Source organism: Rhinatrema bivittatum, chromosome 6, assembly GCF_901001135.1.
Source record: "Rhinatrema bivittatum chromosome 6, aRhiBiv1.1, whole genome shotgun sequence".
In the NCBI taxonomy this organism is placed as follows: domain Eukaryota; kingdom Metazoa; phylum Chordata; class Amphibia; order Gymnophiona; family Rhinatrematidae; genus Rhinatrema; species Rhinatrema bivittatum.
Window position 1 is genome coordinate 169,248,419 of NC_042620.1, and position 20,379 is coordinate 169,268,797.

At 41.4% G+C, this 20,379-nt stretch overlaps 1 protein-coding gene across 4 annotated transcripts in view; it reads left to right on the top strand.

Moving 5' to 3' along the window:
• The window catches only part of ERBB4 (erb-b2 receptor tyrosine kinase 4), a 2,403,189-nt gene that overhangs the window by 2,309,365 nt on the left and 73,445 nt on the right, over positions 1-20,379 (top strand). For all 4 annotated transcript variants that reach the window (XM_029606129.1, XM_029606130.1, XM_029606131.1 and 1 more), the window contains one exon: positions 1,845-2,015. In XM_029606129.1, the coding sequence (XP_029461989.1) occupies positions 1,845-2,015 (171 nt within the window). The remainder of the gene's footprint in view (positions 1-1,844; positions 2,016-20,379) is intronic.

The window sequence follows — 20,379 nt, forward strand, 5'->3', positions numbered from 1 at the left end:
TCCAGAGTTACTGGAAAGTGTTAGTACAGTCCCTAGACTAATGTTGATGTATTCTTTGTCTGAGCTCAGTGTGTCCCATTGGCTGAGTACTGAAATGCTTATCTGTTATTGATCAAGTTTTTTGCTAGCCTGTTAACAATTGACTTTTGAAGAGGATACTGGCAGGCTAATGTCACTGCTGGAGTATATATACTATTATGACAGCTTTGCTCCATATCCATCTGCTGGTAGAGGTGCATAACCCACTGGTTATGGATTCATCTGCTATCCTAAAGAAAAGTAAATTATCAGGTAAATAGTAATGTCTCATTTTCTCAGTTCATTCCCAGTTCTCCCAGTTAAGTGATAGGAATTCCAAACCCCCTAGTTTAATAGCCTCCTTTTCCCCATTAGCCCTGACCCTTAAAACCTTGCTGACTTGCCTAGGTATTTTTTGTTTTAAAATTTACACAATCATAGCAGAAGTAAAGATACATGGCAGGGGCCCCCAGCACATGCCAGTGTGCTTAAGTATGTACGTACAAATTTCATGGTAAAACCCTGGAATGACCATGGTCTGCCCAGACCACGCCTAAACCCCACCCCTTTTTGGAAACCTTTTCTTTGTGCATGCAGCAGCATTTATGTGCATATCTCAATGGCTTATAATATCTGCTTGGCACGGGTGAGCCTGACTAGTGCATGTATCCCCAGTTTTAGCACATGCTGAGCCTTTAAAATGCACCTTTAATTGACTAGCACAAGTGAAATCAGACTTGTTCATTGTCTGCTAATTTTGGGTGGGAAGCCTAGGTGAACCAGTGAGAATTCAGGGTGAAGTTCTAGATCTATTGAACTGGAGACGGACTCTGTGAACTTTTAGAGGTATCAGCAAAATGGTGATTTCAAATGTGCCTGCAAGTAAGTATTCTCAAGACTGTATTTGCGCATACTTTATAAAATCTCTGCCTCTACATAAAAATCAGTGTTATTATCCATACTTGCTATATTTTTTTTGTGCCAAAATTATACACTCATATGTTTATAGAACAGGCAGAGAAAGTAAGTGCTTTCTTGCACTGGAAATATTCATGCGCATTGGTGACAAATTGCCAACTAATTAGTGCTGTGCCAAATTATCCAGCTAGGTAGCACTATTAAGATTTATCTGGCTAACAGGATAACGCGTTATGTCATTAACACATGCGTTAATGCCACAGCGCAAGCGAAATGTATAGTATCATGTGGCGTGAATGAACATTTTTTAGGTGGGTGGGATTGGGGGAGGAATTTGGGTGGGTATTAGTTAAATTAGGGGCCATATCGCGCTGTGCAATAGCATAACGCATGCTATCGTGCAGTTTTAATGCCAGAAATAACTACAGCTTTCCCCTGGCATTAAGCTGTGTGATATGTCCGAAATGGCCATAACTCAATTTGCGATACATTTTTAGAATTGCATTTTGGTCATTTCTGGCTTGGGGAGAGGGGAGGAGGGGTGGGGTAGAGTGGAGTAGAGAGAAAGAGAAATCCTCTGGGGAGGGCCTCACTGTGTGCACCTATTTATATCTCTATAGGAGGGCCACCTCATAGGTCGAGATGAGGTGTTAGTGATGGATTAGGGTTTAGGGGCCTGTTTCACATGTAGAGTGAGATGTACAAACAGCACAGTACACCTTGGTGAAGATTTGACATCATTTTGAGTGAGGAAAGTCTCACAAAGATAAAACTTTGTTTTATGTTCTCTCATCCTAGCTTGATGGTACCCTGTTATAGAGACCATCAAGCTAGGATGAGAGAACATAGTAGGAATTTCATCTTATCTTTTTTTTAAATTTTCTTTTTCCCATTTTTGCCACATTCAGGGTGATGATCGCATGAAGTTGCCCAGTCCAAATGACAGCACATTTTTCCAGAATCTGCTGGATGAGGAGGACCTGCAAGATATGATGGATGCTGAAGAATACCTGGTCCCTCAGGCCTTTAGTATGCCTCCTCCCCTTTATGCTTCCCGGGCAAGAATTGACTCCAACAGGGTAAGCATAACTTGGAATATAAAAAATGGCATTCACTGATTGTTACAGCATTGAAAGGCAGAGGTGTTGCGTTCTTGACAGCTGTTGACACCTGCCATGTTGGGATAAGCTGGGGTCCTCTCCAATCGCAGATTAGATTAAACATCTGCCAACTGAACTGTGCTGTTGGTTGGGAGCATGCTTCTAAGGCCAAATGATAGAGTGAAAGAGAGCTGGGAAAAAAGGAAGGTCAAAGGTCATTGCATGTTTTATTTTTAACTAAAATGACTATGGGGTAGTTCCTCTTTTTCATTTCAAATGGGGAGCATTTAGGGAGAGATTGAAAATGGGAGCTGGACAGGACAGAAAAATGATTATTATAACAAAAGAGGACTGCTAAAGGATATAACCCATTCCGCTATGCTACGATATTATTTATGGTCAATCACATTGCAGGAATTTTTCTATTGATAATAATGCATAAATGATCATCAAGTTCTCTACTGCAAGTTGGTAAGCACTTGCCAACAATTATGTCTACTTTGGTCCTGGACTGATGAAAAGAAACAAATTAATCCAGGAACAGTTAAATAGAATTAATGAACATTGACAGTTTGACTCTGAAGTTTACGACTCTCAGGCTTCACCAAACATCTATGTTATTTTCTGTGTGTATATCTAATATGTATTGGTATTGTAATTTGTTGTAACTCACCTTGATGGTAAAGGGAAAGGCATGTAATCATATTCGAGTAATAATAATAAGAAGAAAAAGAACTAAAATACCATGAAACCCCTGTGTTAGAAGTCTTTTTAGTAAGAAACAGGGTATACGTTTAGCACTGAGGCTAAATCTAGAGTTCCACAGCATCTTTCATCTCTCTTCTCTGGTGCAGGGTCTTCTGTTAGGCATGGGAGGATCACTTCCTGGGCTCTAGGCATTAAATATCTGTTCACTAATAAATGCCAGTGATGAAGCTAGACACAGTACTGGTGTTCCAGCATTACTTTACTGAGGAAATCGTTCAAACATGAAAATTAGCATTTTCCACTGGTGTCTCTTAGAATATTTATCTAGGTACTAAAATTGTAAGCCTGCAACTCTGTGTCTAGGTAAAACTGTGATCATTTGGTTGATTCCTTCGATTCCCTTCCTTATCCTTTAACTGAATATGAAGCTTCTCTGGGCAATTTAGACTAGGGATATTACTTTCCCTTAAATGATCTCTTTGAAATACCTAAGATCCAGTTCCTCATAGAATTATCTGCTGTTATGTCTTTTCTTCCCTCTGATACTAGATGTGTAATGAGTAGGAATGTGAATCATTTTTTGATGATTTAAAAAAATCATCCAATATTTTTTAAATCGTCAAAAATCGGTACAGTGCGCAATACAATAGAAATTCTCACGATTTATCGTGAAAAATCGTTACTCCCGTTAGTGTCCACTAACGGGAGTTATTTGGGGGGAGGGCGGGAAAACCAGCACACCTAAACAACCCCTAAATCCATCCCGACCCTATAAAACTAAACCCTTACCTTCCCCCACCCCCCCGAACCCCCCCAAAACTTTTTACGAGTACCTGGTGATCCAGTGGGGGCACGGGGACTGATCTCCCGCTCTCGGGCCATCGGCACCATTTTGGCTGCAACTCAAAAATGGCGCCGATGGCCCGATTAAAAAAAAGCCCATCCGACCCTTTAAACATGACCCCTTAGCTTCTCCCACCCTCCCGATCCCCCCAAAACATTTTTAAATTACCTGGTGCTCTAGTGGTGGTCCCGGGAGCGATCTCCCGTTCTCGGGCCGTCGGCTGCCACTCATAAAGATGGCGCCGATGGTCCTTTGCCCTTACCATGTGACAGGGTATCCGTGCCATTGGCCGGCCCCTGTCACATGGTAGGAGCACTGGCTGGCCGGCGCTGGCAGCCGCCATCGTAAAGATGGCTGCTGCCATCTTTAAAGATGGCGCCGGCCATCCAGTGCTCCTACCATGTGACAGGGGCCGGCCAATGGCACGGATACCCTGTCACATGTAAGGGCAAAGGGCCATCGGCACCATCTTTATGAGTGGCAGCCGACAGCCCGAGAACGGGAGATCGCTACCGGGACCACCACTAGAGACCACTAGAGCACCAGGTAATTTAAAAATGTTTTGGGGGGATCGGGAGGGTGGGAGAAGTTAAGGGGTCATCTTTAAAGGATCAGGTGGGTTTTTTTTTTTTAATCGGGCCATCGGCGCCATTTTTGAGTGGCAGTCAAAATGGCGCCGATGACCCGAGAGCAGGAGATCGGTCCCCGCGCCCCCACTGGACCACCAGGTACTCATAAAAAGTTTTGGAGGGGTTCGGGGGGGGTGGGGGAAGGTAAGGGGTCAATTTTAAAGGGTCGGGCCTCACTAAAAAAAAAATTAACAATATGAATCGGAACCGATTCCGATTCACATCTCCAGCGATCAGATTTTTTTCTCCCTCCAGCTGAACCCGATCATTAAGACGATCGGGCACACGATTCACATCTCTAGTAATGAGCACCTGATTGGTGACTCACTTCTCTTCTTTCCTCCAAGACTATGGCACCATTTGGATTTCTATCTGTTTGCCATCATTTGCTAATTGAGCAATTTGTTCTCCTGGATTAGGGAAATCACAGCTGAACAACTCCTCTCTTATTCCAACCGGAAGAAGTTTGAGAGGAAGCTTCCTCTGAAAATAAAATTAAGTCTCTCAGAAAAGATACTGAAAAAAAATAATTTATTCACTGGGTGTGGGTTTAAGATTGAAAACCTCCTTACTACTTAGGGCTTCTTACCCTAAGAATGAGGGCCTTACTTATACCAATCAGCAGAAATTGAATAGAAAACCTCCTCAAAAGGAAACTCAAGAACTTCACATGTCACTAGAGGTCCCTTATACTAGGACAGGGATGGCGAACTCTAGTCCTTGAGTGCCATAAACAGGCCAGATTTTCAGGATATCTACAGCAAATATGCATGAAATAGGTTTGCATACAATGGAGGAAGTGCATGCAAATTTTTCTCATGCATATTCATTGTTTATATCCTGAAAACCTGGCCTATTTAAGAACATAAGAAATTGCCAGGCTTGGTCAGACCAAGGGTCCATCAAGCCCAGCATCCTGTTTCCAACAGAGGCCAAACCAGGCCACAAGAACCTGGCAATTACCCAAACACCAAGAAGATCCCATGCTACTAATGCAATTAATAGCTAAGTAAACTTGATTAATAGCAGTTAATGGACTTCTCCTCCAAGAACTTATACAAACCTTTTTTGAACCCAGCTACACTAACTGCACTAACCACATCATCTGGCAACAAATTCCAGAGCTTAATTGTGCATTGAGTGAAAAAGAATTTTCTGCGATTAGTCTTAAATGTGCTACTTGCTAACATCATGGAATTGCCCCTAGTCCTTCTATTATCCGAAAGTGTAAATAACCGATTCACATCTACTTGTTCAAGACCTCTCATGATCTTAAATACCTCTATCATATCCCCCCTCAGCCGTCTCTTCTCCAAGCTGAACAGCTCTAATCTCTTCAGCCTTTCCTCATAGGGGAGCTGTTCCATCCCCATTTATCATTTTGGTTGCCCTTCTCTGTACCTTCTCCATCGCAACTATATCTTTTTTGAGAAAATTGACCATTTAATCCTACTCCCTGGTTCCTGTCTTTTAACCAGTTTGTGGCACTCGTGGACTGGAGTTTGCCATCCCTGTACTAGGAGGATCAGCCATGTCAGCAGCCTCATGTATGGGCGTTGAAGCAAAAATGGTGCAATCTTCTCTCCTCCTCTTAAGTGCATGTCCCTTCTACAAGGCCAAACCTTTGTAGGGATCCCAGTGGGGCTCTACCACTTTAACAATTGTGATTCCTGAAACTTACCACTGTGTATCTAAGTTTCTGATTCAGATTAGACAAGATTTTGTCTGCAACATCTCTAGCTAATATGATGCTTTTATAGAATGAAAATTGAAAAGAAATGTTTGGTTTTGCTGCACAATATTTTATATCTCCTTCCTCAAATACAGCAAAGAGAATGTGGAAAATGTTTTCATAAAGAAATATATCATACACTTATTTGAATTTCTCAACACAATCAACAAGAATCATCATTAACAAGAAGTCATTTGCATATCACATTGTGCGCTAGCCAGTGGTAAAAAAAAGTAGCCTTTAAAATGTGTGGTAACATCAGAGAGAAGCTTAGCTCCACTCCACTCTAAAACTGTAGCATATGAAATAAATCTAGATGCTAGCAGTCAATTTTAACTATTTTACCTTCCCAATAATTTTATATGAACATTACCATAGTTATAGATTCAATAAAATACACATCTAATGTTTGTACTGCTATGGCATCTACAATACCATCTCTAGCAGAGCTATGTAAGATGTAAAAAAAAAAAGAAAAAAAGAACACAAATAACTTGTAAAATATTCCTCCTGATTTTAGTCAGGCCATGTACCATGAGATATAAACCACAACATGGATTAATGAAATTTATTAGTTATTTTACTATGGCGATACATATGAAGATAAATAGATTACTGAATAAACATCTCAGCAATAGCCCCACTGGAAATCTTTTGCATGGTACAGATTAACAACATAGCTATTTTAATGATGGTAGAAAAAGAGTAATTGGTTTGTCCAGTCTGCCCAGTGATTATATCATGTAAAATGGCATATTGTATTCATTTGAAACACACAGCTTCTCACATTTGCCAAATACTTCATGTAATTTAAATAAAGAGGTAGAGCTGTGCAGTTAGAAGAAACACTAGAGAATGACAGAAAGAAACAAAAATCACAGATGTGCTTTAGCTGTTTGAGTAGTTCTGATTGTTTAATTCTAGCTATTTGAATGCGCTTATGTTTTGTTTTTCGTGTAAGCATTCTTGACAGCAGATTCTTGTCAGCAGAGAATCTCATCAAGATGTCTGTTTTTTTGTTGGTGTTGTTGTTGAAAGAGAGCTGACAGATTGAAATCACAATTATGGGTTTCTCTGCCTCTTGCATAACAAAAAGTTGGTAGATTATCATCAAGTTTCTATTCAGATTTCTGGAAGCATTTTTATCATCTAAATCTTTGTGCTCCATTTTTCATTCCCACAGGCTTTAATGATTGCCCCTCTCAGCCCCCTCCTTGCAGACACTTTGGAGGCAGGGTCTTTATTGCACTCTGTTAGGCTTGATGGTGCTTTTGAGAGCCTCAGAATATCCCTTGATTACTTTATGAAACTGAATGGAGAAGACAGCTATATAGGGACATGCTCATCAACTTTCTTTTGTGCTTTTTCTGCAGTTTAACATAGCCTAATCACAAATATCTTTTTTTAAAATTCTCATATCAGGAAAATGGTACACAGGATAATATGCATAGTTTTAAGATAACAGTAATAAACAAAAGATAATTATGATCCCTAAGTTCCAGGAAAGATGGCAACAGAAGGCAAATAGAGTTAAATATAAAAAGAGAAGACTAAGCAAGCTAATATAAAGTATTTTAGAATCAGCTAAGATCCCCATCTACTGTAGAATATTCTTTACTACAGTAGATATCTACTTTCGGTAAACTGTAATGAAGTGGAATGAAGCTGCTATCAGATTTTCCTGAGAAGTCAACACATACAGTGTGAAAGCACTGGCAATAAGTTTTAAAAGACAAGCAGCATGTATCATGTCTTGGAGGTAAAGGAGATAGTTTTGCCTGTAAGATGAGTAATTGGTGTGTACAGGGGCATTATTTTGGAAGCTCAACAAACTCAGAAAGTGACCAATATAATGCATTTTTAATCCCCAAATTTTTGGTACACCACTCGTCTGATGCTGAAGTTTTTAAAGTAAGAAATTGGTAATCAGGTTTGTAAAGATGAGTTGTGTTGTAATGACTACATGTTATGTATGCACTGGGAGAAACATACGTGTAGCTAGAGCAAAACATTGTGTTCCAAGTTAAAGCAGCATTTTTTTTTTCTTTTATTAACAGCAGTTTTATACTATGGAATCACTTTACTTGTCCTGTTACCTCTTGCCTCTTTTCTTTGCTTTTATTCGGAAAGCTATATTTGATGAAAATGATATCAGTGATACTATGTACAATGCATTTTATCTAAAAAAAAAAACTGATGACATCACCCCATTATATCTGGGAAAAGTTACATTCCCCCCTCCCCCCCGATAATCTAGAATGAAAAAAGCACAGAGACTAGAAATTAAGGACTGACTATTTTAAAACAAAATAATAGCCAACTTGATTTCCTAGCTGTGTAGATAGGTTTGAAGATTTATTTCTATTGTTTTATTTTTTGTCTGTCTTTACAAGTAACTAAGAATCAGCTAGATAATTGGAATAGAGAATTGTTGGGATCAGGTGTGATAAGTAGATAAGTACAATCGTGTATATATAGTTCCATATAACTTTATATTCTAAGAAATGTTGTTTTATAAACTATAAAGTAGATATTTCTTCTGCAAAAGAAAAGGCATTCTTTTAAAAATATATTTAAAAATAAAGTAGCATTAAAAAAAAACCAATAGTATTAAAAAAATACATTTCTATATTAAGAATCAACATGACTTCATGCCCTATATGAACACCTACCCCACACTTGCATGACCTACTTTTTTTTAACTGAACCTCATAATGAAGCCTTCTTGTCTCTCATGGAATCATCTTATTCCAACTGGTGATTTCTGTAAATTATGGGGGGAATTTATGGTTGGAATTTCCTAGAGATCCAGATTGATCACTGTAGAAGACAAGATGCTGGGCTTGATGGACCCTTTGTCTGACTCAGCACGGCAGTTCTTGTGTTCTTATATAGATGGATGTGACACTTCTATTCAGTATTGGAATTTTAAATTGTTGCTGCTACAGTTTAATTGCTAAGTTAGGAGTTTTTAATGGAGGTCTGTGTTCCCCATGAATAAAACAGAGAGACAAGGTGGGAATTGTCACAAATTAAACCAGAGAACAGTCCCAAGGACAAAAGTGAGACAAATTTAGGCAAGAAAAGAAAAAGGAATAGAAATAAATATACTCCTAGGAGGAGCACAGAGACTAGCCCCTGCCCCTCACTATAGGAACCATATTGCAGAAAGTGAAAACAAAAAAATATTGAGAACGTCAAGGGAGGGGGAAGAAGGAAACTGTATCCTGGAGTATCATCTTGAATGCAACCTGAAGTCAGAAGCCTAGGAAGACTTATAGGGAGATGGAATAACTATCCAACAAATGTTCACAACAGACGTTGTTAGCCAAGTAAAAGTGGCATCTCAAGACAGTCTAGAGTCACTATCTTTTGATGCTGAAACTTTATTTTATTGGTTGTAGAAAGTGGAGCCACACTTGAGCCAGACAGCTAACCTAACTTCAAGGACAAAGGCTAGGAGAGGAAAGAAGAATTAGACTGTCAAGTAGCACCCAGAGGCAGACTGGAAGCTAGAGAGCCTTTTGAAGAGCTGACTAGGAATCTCCATACAAGTATTATAATAGAAAAACAAATTATAATTGCGAATTTATTGCTAGTAAATGGAATCCTAAATTATGATAGATAGAGATGGATGTATTATAAAGTCATCATTGTGGATGGGAATTGTCCCTGAGAAATTCAAAGAAACTGTGTTTCGGCCACTGCTGAAAAATAAAATTAATCTATTACAGGTAGAGAATTATTATCCAGTGTTCAATATATCTTTCTCAAGTAAGTTAATTGAGTGTGCTGCTGGGTGCTCAGCAGACTACTATTTTAGAAAAGCAATAGTGTCTGGATTTATTCCATTCCAGCTTCCAAACTTTAGTAGAGACTTCTCCTCTGGCTTTGGTAGGTGAGGGAAAGCCTTGATAAAGGGACAATTTTAGTGGAGATCTTCTTGGACCTATCGACTGCCTTTGATAATATGGACTCTGTCTTTTTCTTACATTGTTTGAAGGTCTTCAATATCACAGGCACTCTGTTCTGATTTTCTTCAATTTTGGTTTGTTTTTTTATTGTATTTTCTATATGATTCATGCAAAACCAAATCAGGAAATATGTGTATATCCAATAATTTTAAAAGGAAAAAACAATAATTAAAAAAGAAAATTAAAAAATGTACATCAAATACAAGTCCTTGTCTAAAGAAGCTTAAATGAAAGAAATAGACAAGAAAAAGAAACAATAATTGGGTAAAATAAAGAATCCTAGGCCTATTAATATACTGTATAACTACCCCAAACATTAATCATCCCCCTCATAAATCAGTTTTATCCACTTTAAATGTCTCTAAATGCAATATGGTCGATTTTCAAAGGCTTGTGTGCAGCAAAACTGGGAAATACTCATGTGACTCAGACTCACAATGCATGTATCTCCTGGTATGTGCATAAAAATATTTTTTCTAAAAAGGAGCAGGCCATCGGCAGGACATGGGTGGGCTGGGACTGCACCATGAAGTCAGCGCATAAGTAGTTACACACAGAAGCATTCACCAGGGTTGCCTACCATGTAACTTTACTTCTGCTATGAGCGGCATGTAAGTAGTGTAACAAAAAAATTAGGCTAATCAGTGTGGGGTAGATTTTATAAATTTGCGCAAGCGCGTACGTTTGTTCGCGCACCAGGCGCGAACAAAAGTACGCTGGATTTTATAAGATACGCGCGTAGCCACGCGTATCTTATAAAATCCAGGGTCAGCGCGCGCAAGGGGGTGCACATTTGTGCAACTTGCGCGCGCCGAGCCCGGCGCGGGCTGCCTGTTCCCTCCATGCGAAATGTCCCTTATCACGTGCGATCCCTCTGGAAAATGAGGCCCTTTGTGCCCCTCCCTAAAAAAGAAATACAGTAGTTTTATTTTTAAAGTATTGTCTAAGAACCAGCTCTTTATCTTGTTCACTCACAAAAGTAACTATCAGATTTGCCCTTGTTGAAATATTTTCCAACGAATCCTGAAGAAAAGTGGTAAATATTGTACTGTGAAAAGATGTTAAATGGTCAGTGCTACCTTCCTGTCTAACTTCCTTTTTGATCACAAGAACATAATAGCATTTAGATAAACATACAACCTTCTCAGGGAGAATCTGTACATTTTCCTTTGTGTATTTCTTAAATAATTTCTCAGGTGATAGCAAATGACATTTTGGAAAATTCAATAAATGCATTTATTTACCCAGAAAATATTTTCCAACATCTCTAATTTACTATGAATCATTAAACAAACTTTAAAATTAGTTACCAAAGATGACTGTAATGTGTTAACTGTTTCAGAGACAGATATCTAATTTCTTGCCAGTTCCCTAATTTTAGTGTCCAAATCAGTCAATTTTGCAGTAGTATTAGCAGACAAAGAACACAATGCCCTACTATTGGTACTAAAGAATGTTCAATATGGGAAACCACCTTCCAAATATCTTTCAATGTGATCCACTAGGTTCAGGAAAGCCATCCTCAGACCAATTGAGGGATAAAGCTGCCCTCAACAGAATCCTCAGTTACTGAATGCAAATCAGTTGCTTCAGTCTTCTGAGGAGTGTTACCAACGGTAGTAAAACTTGAGTCCCAAAGTGGAATAATCTCCAAATTCCCGGGAGGTAATATCTGGAGTCAGGTGTCTCTACTGGCAGAGGTCACTGATGGAGGTGGAGGAGGAGTAAGGGCTCCAGAACTTAGAGTGGCATCTATAGAATTGTTACTAATTCTAGTATCCAAATGAACAGTTAGTTGAGGAAAGTGACTAACATGAGGACCACTCACTGGAGTTGATATGGTAGTGGGAGACACAATCTTCCTCTTCCTCTTCTTACTCATTCTATAGGGAAAGACAGCCAGATCAAAAACGAGATAAGGGGTACCTTTGGCATGCTGCTGGCTGCCTAGTCTTGTAGACTCCTACGAGGTCCCAGTCCTGGGCTACCATCAATGCCACCTGATGTCAAGGCCAGATTCTAGCACCCATGGGAAGCTCTTGTTTTTGTTATTTAAATTTTATTAAGATAAACATAACCAAACAAAGCTTACAGCACAGAAAGCAATATTGCATTCTTTGTGAGTGAAGGTGGGGGACACTTCTTCACCATGGGAGTTAAATTTGACAACCCCCAGGGATCTCCCCTCTCCCCCACCTTATTTATTATTTATTCACAGCCTTTGGAAAAAATAATTAGATAATCTGGCTTAAAAAATTGGTATGCTCATGATATGTAGCTTTATTGTGAAATAGGATCATCATATTTACAATCAATGTAGAAATTAAATTACAGGTAGGTCTTTAATTAGCTAGGAATAAATACATTTAAATGAATCGCCAAAAGACAGAAAAACTCTGGATTAAAAAAAGGCTTCTATTCTGTTGAGTAGGTGGTCCCTTGGACTGAGGGGGAGTTGATACTACCTGAGGGGAGGAGCTCCACAGGTCCCCACCATTAGTAGGCAAGGCTTGAAGCAGGCAGAGACCCCTCTGGACCTTCACCAATACCAGCCCATGTACCCCTTGGGTTAAGCCTCGAGTGCCAGGGCCAGCTGGATTTACTCTGTGAAGATGGAGGCAGGTGACATAACTCGTGCTGAGATTCCTGGCCAGGAGTCAAGGAATGGAGCATATCTCATGGTTGGATTCCAGGCAAAAGGTTGAGGCAGGTGGCATATCTCATGGTCAGATTCCTGGCCGGGGTCAAGTCAAGGAGGTCCAATGAAATCTCGGATGGATGGGGCACTTTGAGAGTCGATGGCCTGCCGCGCCGCAATACAGACAAAGGCAGGCCCAATGTCTATGTAGGCACTTCTCAGAAATGAGACGGCCACGGCGTAATTGCATAGGTTCCTTGGTTAGATTGGCAGAGGGAGGCCCCACGGTGGTAACTGGGCTGGGAGAATGAGGCCTAGTAGTAGTGGATTTGCGGGGGTTCTGGAACTCCCGAGCACAGTCCTGTAGGTGACGGCCAATCCTTCCAGCTAGATCGATGAGGTCCTCTAAGGACTCCAGGAGATTGTAAGCTGCTAATTCATCCCTGATGCAGGCTGAAAGCCCTTCCAAAGAAATTGGGCATAAACAGTCCTTCCACCAAGAGTGGGTCAGAATGTTCCCACAATGGCGAAGCCCAAACCAGGGCCTTGCCTTTAAGGCAAGAGAGGATAAATATGACCTTGGTGAGGTCATCTGGAAAAAGAGCCAGCTGGAGAGAAAATTCATAAAGCACTGATTTATGAAGCTTTGACACAGCTTAGGATTTCTGCCATACCGCGGGGGTGCTGGTAAGGGTACTGATGGACATGGAAGCATCTCCGGGGTTGCACAAGTCGCTGCCAGAAGAAAAGATACAGCCTGGTTAGCCATAGCATCCTGTTTGAGGCATTCAATGGAAGTCACCAGAGACTCTAGGAATCACTGTTGCTCTTGAATCTTGTAGGCAAATTCAGGAATAGCCTGAAGTGCTGACACCTCAGCTGAGTCCATGGCCTTGGCAACCTGTTCAGTAGGTAGACCCTTGGACCAAGGGGAAGTTGATGCTACCTGTGGGGAGGAGCCCAACAGGCCCCCACCATCGGTAGACGAGGCTGGAGATAGGCAGAGGCCCCTCTGGATCTTCACCAATACCAGCCCACATACCCTTTGGGTTGAGCCCTCGGGTGCCAGGGCCTGCTGGAATTACATGGGGTCTCTGTGAAGATGGATGCAGGCAATGTAACTCATGGTTGGATTCCAGGCCAGGGTCTAGGTAGGCGGCGTATCTCATGTTCAGGTTCAAGCCAGGGGTTGAGGCAGGTGGCGTATCTTGTGGTCAGATTCCAGGCAAAGGGTCGATGCAGGTGTCGTATGTCATGGTCTGAATTTGGTTTGGGGTCAAGCCAAGGTGGTCCAACAAAGCAAGGAGGAAGGCGAGGAACACAGAAAGGCAGGAACTATAGTAATGCAACTCGCAGCTTACCAGGGGTAAGGAGACCTGCTGCTAAGGTGTAGCCTAGCAGCAGGGTGCAGCCTTATATAAGGCTGATGGGTTGATGTCATCAAGGAGGGTCAGTGGTGTTTCCCCACCACAGGCCCTTTAAGAATCTGAAGGGGCGCGTGCACCTATGGGAAGTCCCAGGCAGGAGGAGATTGTGGCATCCCTGCCACCGATGAGACAGGGGAAATGTGTGAAGTACCGGGACAAAGAGGCTTGCCTCAGGAGCATCCCTGCCGCCGCTAGGTAGCCCGGATTGCTCCTGCTGCAGCAGGATAGCAACGAGTAAGCAAAACCGGTCATGGGGCTCTGTGGCCGGCAAGCATAACATATTCATTTCTCTGTTCTAAAGAGGTTTCTGAGATGCTGCTGAAATCAGAATCACAGATTTTGGAAGTTACTTTAGATTCCAAGTTAATTTTCAGAGCCATATCTCAAATGTTGCCCAAACCTGTTTTTCTCAACTTCACATGATCTATAAATTTATGCTCCAACCTCTCCTGATGAAAATCTGGCAATAGTTGTTCACACTAATTTCAAGTGGCTGTAAGGATTGTGGTCCATTTTTGCTGTGGGGAGGTTGATGCAACCTACAGGGAAGGCCCTGTAGGTCCTCCCCAACAGTTGATGAGACTAGGATGGGGCGAGACTGGTCTAGGTCTTCACTTTTATCAGCCCCTTTCCCCTTAGGTTGAGCCCTAGGGTTCCAGGGACCAGCAGGACTTGGGGGTGAGTCTCATGAATTGTAGTATGGTGGGAAGTCCCAATCATGGCTAGGGTCAGAGACAGGTGGCATACAGGGATGATCATGGCTCTGGCAGAGATCAGAGGCAGGTAGCAGGTGAGAGCGGTTTTGGTCCAGGCTTTGGTCAGAGGTAGGCAGCAGGAGAAGAGGGGTCAAGGTCCAGGCTGAGATCAATCCGAGAGTCAGTCCAAGGACATGCAGGGATAGGAGAGATGAGATAGGCAGGGCTTGAGAGACAAGGCAGGATCATACAGGAATAAAAGCAAAGAGGCAGGAATGCAGCATCTCACTCTATTTGCTGTAGTCAACCAGTTGCTGAAGCCCCTTAAATAGGTCTCTTTTCCTGCGATGGACCCTTTAAATGGGGCTGAGGCCCATATGCATTTAAGCATGTTGGGAGGAAGAGGGAGTTGCAGCGTTTGACCGCAGAGTGGAGCAGCAGTATGAATCTGGTTGGGGAGTCTGGGTGAGTGCATTGTCTTGCACCCCTGCGAGCCAGCAAACATAACAATGGTTTATACTATTTTAATGTGCTATACGCAGGCCTCTGAATCTTCATGAAATAGAGTAGTATACATCCTTTTGAATATGTGATTACATGATCATATTATATCAGGTCTGAACTCTTTATATTGGCTTCTTGTTATATTTAGCATCCAGTATAAGATTTTGTCATTGGTTTTTATGCCTGTAAGAATCAGGGTCCTCAGTATTTGAAAGAGTGATTAATCCAGTAGATCCTTAAATGTATCCTCCATTTCATACAGGAGATCTTGCTATAGGTTCCCTCAATAAAGGAGCTTAGACTTGTGGAAAACAGTAAGAAAAGATTTCCTACTTAAGCTCTGGTGCCTTGAATTATTTGCCTTCTGATGTTATCTCTATAGGGGACTACTTGGGTTTCTGAAAGTTGTGTAAAACCTGGTTGTTTAAGTTTTCTTTTAACTGTTTTTATTATAAAATCTATTCTTATCCTTGCTTTAATTCTTATTAATAGTATTGTTTTATTATTATCTGTGTAATGGTTTTGTATTTGGCCTTTTCTTTACATTTTATATTGCATGTCTTGTCTTGTCTTGTCTTGTCTTAGAAAGATTATCCTAAGTGAGAAATTCTGGTCATACATCATCAAGCATCATCAGGCATTTAAACTACAGGACAAGAATGGCAGATGGTGGCCAATAAAATTGGGATGCCACTTAATTTGCAGGATGTGGATTCGAGTATCCCTTCTGCAGAATCTGTAAGAAGTAGAGAGAGAGAGAGTGGATGGCCTTTAAGGAGCTCTGCTCAAACATATGGTAATGGAACCCACAAGGAAGAGTGTGAAACTTGAGCTAGTGCTCATTAATGGGGTTAATGTCTCTAAGGTCTGGATAGGTGTCAACCTGAGCACCAGTGATCATCAGATGGTATGGTTTGATATTGCAAATAAGATACTGAGAAGTCACATGAAGACCCAAGTCTTGAATTTCAAAAATACGGACTTGGTCAAAATGGAGATGTACCTGGGGGAAGAACTAGAAGACTGAAAGAAAATGGGTGAGATGAAAAACAGTGGACCAAATTAAAAGGAGCTGTTACAAAGGCAACATAGCTATATATTAGAAAAGTAAACAAAAATACAAGGAAAAATTAAATCAATTTGGTTCTCACAGGAGGTAGCTGAAAAAATAAAGGCAAAAAGAACAGCATTCAGGAAGTATAAAGGATCCCAAATAGAGGAACCCAGGGAAGAATACCTGGTGGAACTGAGGGAGACAAAGAAAGAAATCAGGAAAGCAAAAGGTCAAGTGTAACACAGGATTTCCAAAGAGGTAAAGAGAGGTGACAAAACATTTTTCAGATATATATGAAAATGAAGGAAGTTCTGAAGTAGTACAGTGAAATTGAAACATGAGAAGCAAAGTGTAGAGACAGATAAAGAAATGGCAGAAATATTAAACAAATACTTCAGTTCTGTGTTCACTAAAGAAGATCCTGGGGAAGGACCATTGCTGGTTGACAAGACCGTAGATGGGAATGAAGTAGACACAACTATTTTTACAAAAGAGAATATATGGGAAGAGCTAGAAAAACTGAAAGTGGACAAGGCCTGATGAGGTACATCTCAGGATATTACAGGAACTCAGAGATATCCTGGCAGGTCTGCTCAAAGACCTGTTCAATAGATCCCTGGAAATGAGATGGTACCACAAAATTGGTGAAGAGCAATTGTGGTTCCGCTTCACAAGAGTGGTAGCAGAAAGGAAGCTAGAAACTACAGGTCAGTTAGCCTCACCTCTGTGGTAGGAAAATTAATAGAGACTCTGCTGAAAGAAAGAATAGTGAACTATCTACAATCCAGTAAATTGCTGGATCCAAAGCAGCATGGATTCTACAGGGGAAAGTCCTGTCAGACAAATCTGATTGATTTTTTTTTTTTCATTATTTATTTATAATTATTTTACATAATATACAAATAGAACATTTGTATAGGCAATACAGAGATATTACAGAAAATATAATTTAAGGCCAGAAAAAACCTTAATATACAACAAAAAGAGATAAACATTTCTCGTTCTCTAGTTACATAGGAAACAGGGAGAGAGTAGAGACATAAATTTTAAAGAGTATATACTATAAGCATATTACTAAGTTAGATGTTTTAACCACAGATATATATATCTATACCCGTTGTCCTTCATCAGGAAGCCTCCTCTCAGAAATAAAGGCCCTCAACTGTTCTGGTACAAAAAAAACATACGTATTCCTGACAAGTTGAGTTATACATTTACAGGGGTAGCGTAGCTTAAAACTACCCCCTAATGCTAAAATCTCAGGTCTCATTAGAAAATCTTTCCTACGCTGCTGCGTAGATTTGGCTAGGTCAGGGTACACTCGAATTTGACACCCTAAAAAGGAAACATTTATATTTTTAAAAGTAACTCTTCATTATCAGAGATACCGCCATTTCATCAAAAAAGGTTACAAAAAGAACCGCACGATCCATTATTTCAATGCTAGAATTTTCTAAGTATTCTGTCAGATTCTGAAAATCAGATTGTAAAGGAACTGTTAATGGTGTGCTGGTTTTTTTTGGTAAAAAGAAAAGCTTTTTAACTGGTGGTATCATTTCATTTGGAATTTTTAATGCCTCAGTTGCATATCTCTTAAATGACAATAGAGGAATTTCCCCTGCAATAACCGGGAAATTTAACATTCTAAGATTTAAATGTCTCATATAATTTTCTATAGATTCAATTCTTCTTAACGATGATATTTTTTCTGAGACCATTACAACATTTGCATTCTGTAGGCTTTTGATATCTTCCTGTATTTTTAAAATAGAGTTATCTTGCTCAGTAAATTTAGATTTTGTGTCTGATTCGAGGACACTGACCTTAGCCACTATCTCGTCTAGTTTTTGGGTCTGAATATCTAATTTAAAGGACATTCCTGCTACTAATTCCCAGATGTTATCTAGGGTTATCACTGCCGGTTTGTTTAATTGCTGAGGAGGGTTCCTTACCCCAAGTCCAACACTATCGTCGGGTTCAGTCGATGTTATAGGGAACAGCAATCCCCTTTCTTGAGGGTCCTGGATAACTCCCTCCGCTCCACTCACTTGGCTAACGTCTGGGCCACCCAGCGAGCTCTGTCTGATACTGTTCTCAGATTGCAGCTCATCTCCTCGGTCAGCCATTCGGGGCAAAGTTCTTGGTGGCGTTCTACATTCGGGAGGGCTCAGTGAAAGTTCCCCGGGTGAGTAAGACTCTCCTTTCGCCTGCTCACCAATGGGGACTGAGAGAGAGGAGAGGGCTACCTGGAAACCGGAGAAACACTCTGTCCCAGAATCGGTGCGGCTGTGCTGGATTTTGGAAGCCTTTGCCCGGGACCAGAGAAGGGCTCAGAACCCCGCCCCCCGACTCCTGACGTAAGCGGAAGGAACCCAGGCGCCCATAAAACCGGCGCAGGAGAGACTTTTGTTGCGACTGAGAGAGAGGAGAGGGCTACCTGGAAACCGGAGAAAAACTCTGTCCCAGAATCGGTGCGGCTGTGCTGGATTTTGGAAGCCTTTGCCCGGGACCAGAGAAGGGCTCAGAACCCCGCCCCCCGACTCCTGACGTAAGCGGAAGGAACCCAGGCGCCCATAAAACCGGCGCAGGAGAGACTTTTGTTGCGACTGAGAGAGAGGAGAGGGCTACCTGGAAACCGGAGAAACACTCTGTCCCAGAATCGGTGCGGCTGTGCTGGATTTTGGAAGCCTTTGCCCGGGACCAGAGAAGGGCTCAGAACCCCGCCCCCCGACTCCTGACGTAAGCGGAAGGAACCCAGGCGTCCATAAAATCCGCGCAGGAGCGGCGCACCGCTAAGCCGCGCGCCCTAAGGGGCGCGCTGGCTTGTTCCGGCTTAGTCTGGAGAAGGATGGGAGGACGGAGGTCCCCTCACCGATCACATCAGTTCGCCATTAAGGGAGATAGAGAGTCAAGACGGTGTTTTGCAGGGTGCTCGGCGTCAGTTTCCGGATCCAGTTTCTCATTATATCTTAGATTTACTCAATGCCTCATTAAAGGAAAGGCAAAGTTCGGGTCTATCCACCAGACCCGAACTCAGCTGCCGGACAACGCCTGATTTTTTTTTTATTAGGTGAATAGTGAAATGAATCAAAGAAGAGTGCTTGATGTGATCTACTTGGATTTGGTCCAGCATAGGAGGGTTGTGAATAAAATGAGTAGCTTGGGAGTTCGCGGCAATGTGGTAGAATGGATTACAAACTAGTTAACTGACAGGAGACAATGGGTAATAGTAAATTAAATTTACTCTGAAGAGAAAATGGTGTTAGGTGAGTGCCACATGGATCAGTATTGGGACTGGCTCTTTTCAATATCTTTGTGAGCGATACGGTGGAATGGATAGAAGGAAAAGTTTGTCTATTTGTGGATGATACTAAGATCTGCAGCAGACTGGACATGCCTGAAGGAATAGAGAACATGAAAAGTGATTTAAGAAACTTGAAGAGTGGTCAAAGCTTTGGCAGTCGTGAGTCAATGTCAAGGAGTATAGAATCATGCATCTGGGATGCAGTAATCCAAAAGAGCTGTTTTTAATGTGAGTGATGTGCACAGACCAAGAGAGGGATCTTGGGGTGATAGTGTCTGGCGATCTGAAGGTGGCAAAGTAATGTGACAAGCCAATAGCTAAAGCCAGAAGAATGTTGGGCTGTAAAGAGAGAGGAATAACCAGTAAGAAAAAGAAGGTGATAATGTCTTGTACAGGTCCTTGGTGAGGCCTCACCTGGAGTATTGTGTTCAGTTATGGAGTCTGTATCTCAAAAAAGATAAAAACAGGATGGAGGCAGTCCAGAGAAGGGAAACCAAAATGGTTTGGGATCAGTATCGGAAGACTTATGAGGAGCAGCTGATGGATCTGAATATGTATACCCTGACAGAGAGGAGGTGCAGGTAAGATACAGACCTTCAGATACCTGAAAGGTTTTAATGATGCGCAAACTTCAAACCTTTTCCATTAAAAAGAAATCAGTAGGAGTAGGGGGTCACAAAATGAAACTCCAGGAGGAACAATTCAGATAGAATCAATAGCAGAACATTTTTCTTCATGGAGAGGGTAGTGGATGCCTGGAATACCCTTCCGTAGGATGTGGTGAAGATGAAAACAATCAAAGAATTCAAAGTGGCATGGGATAAACACTGTGGA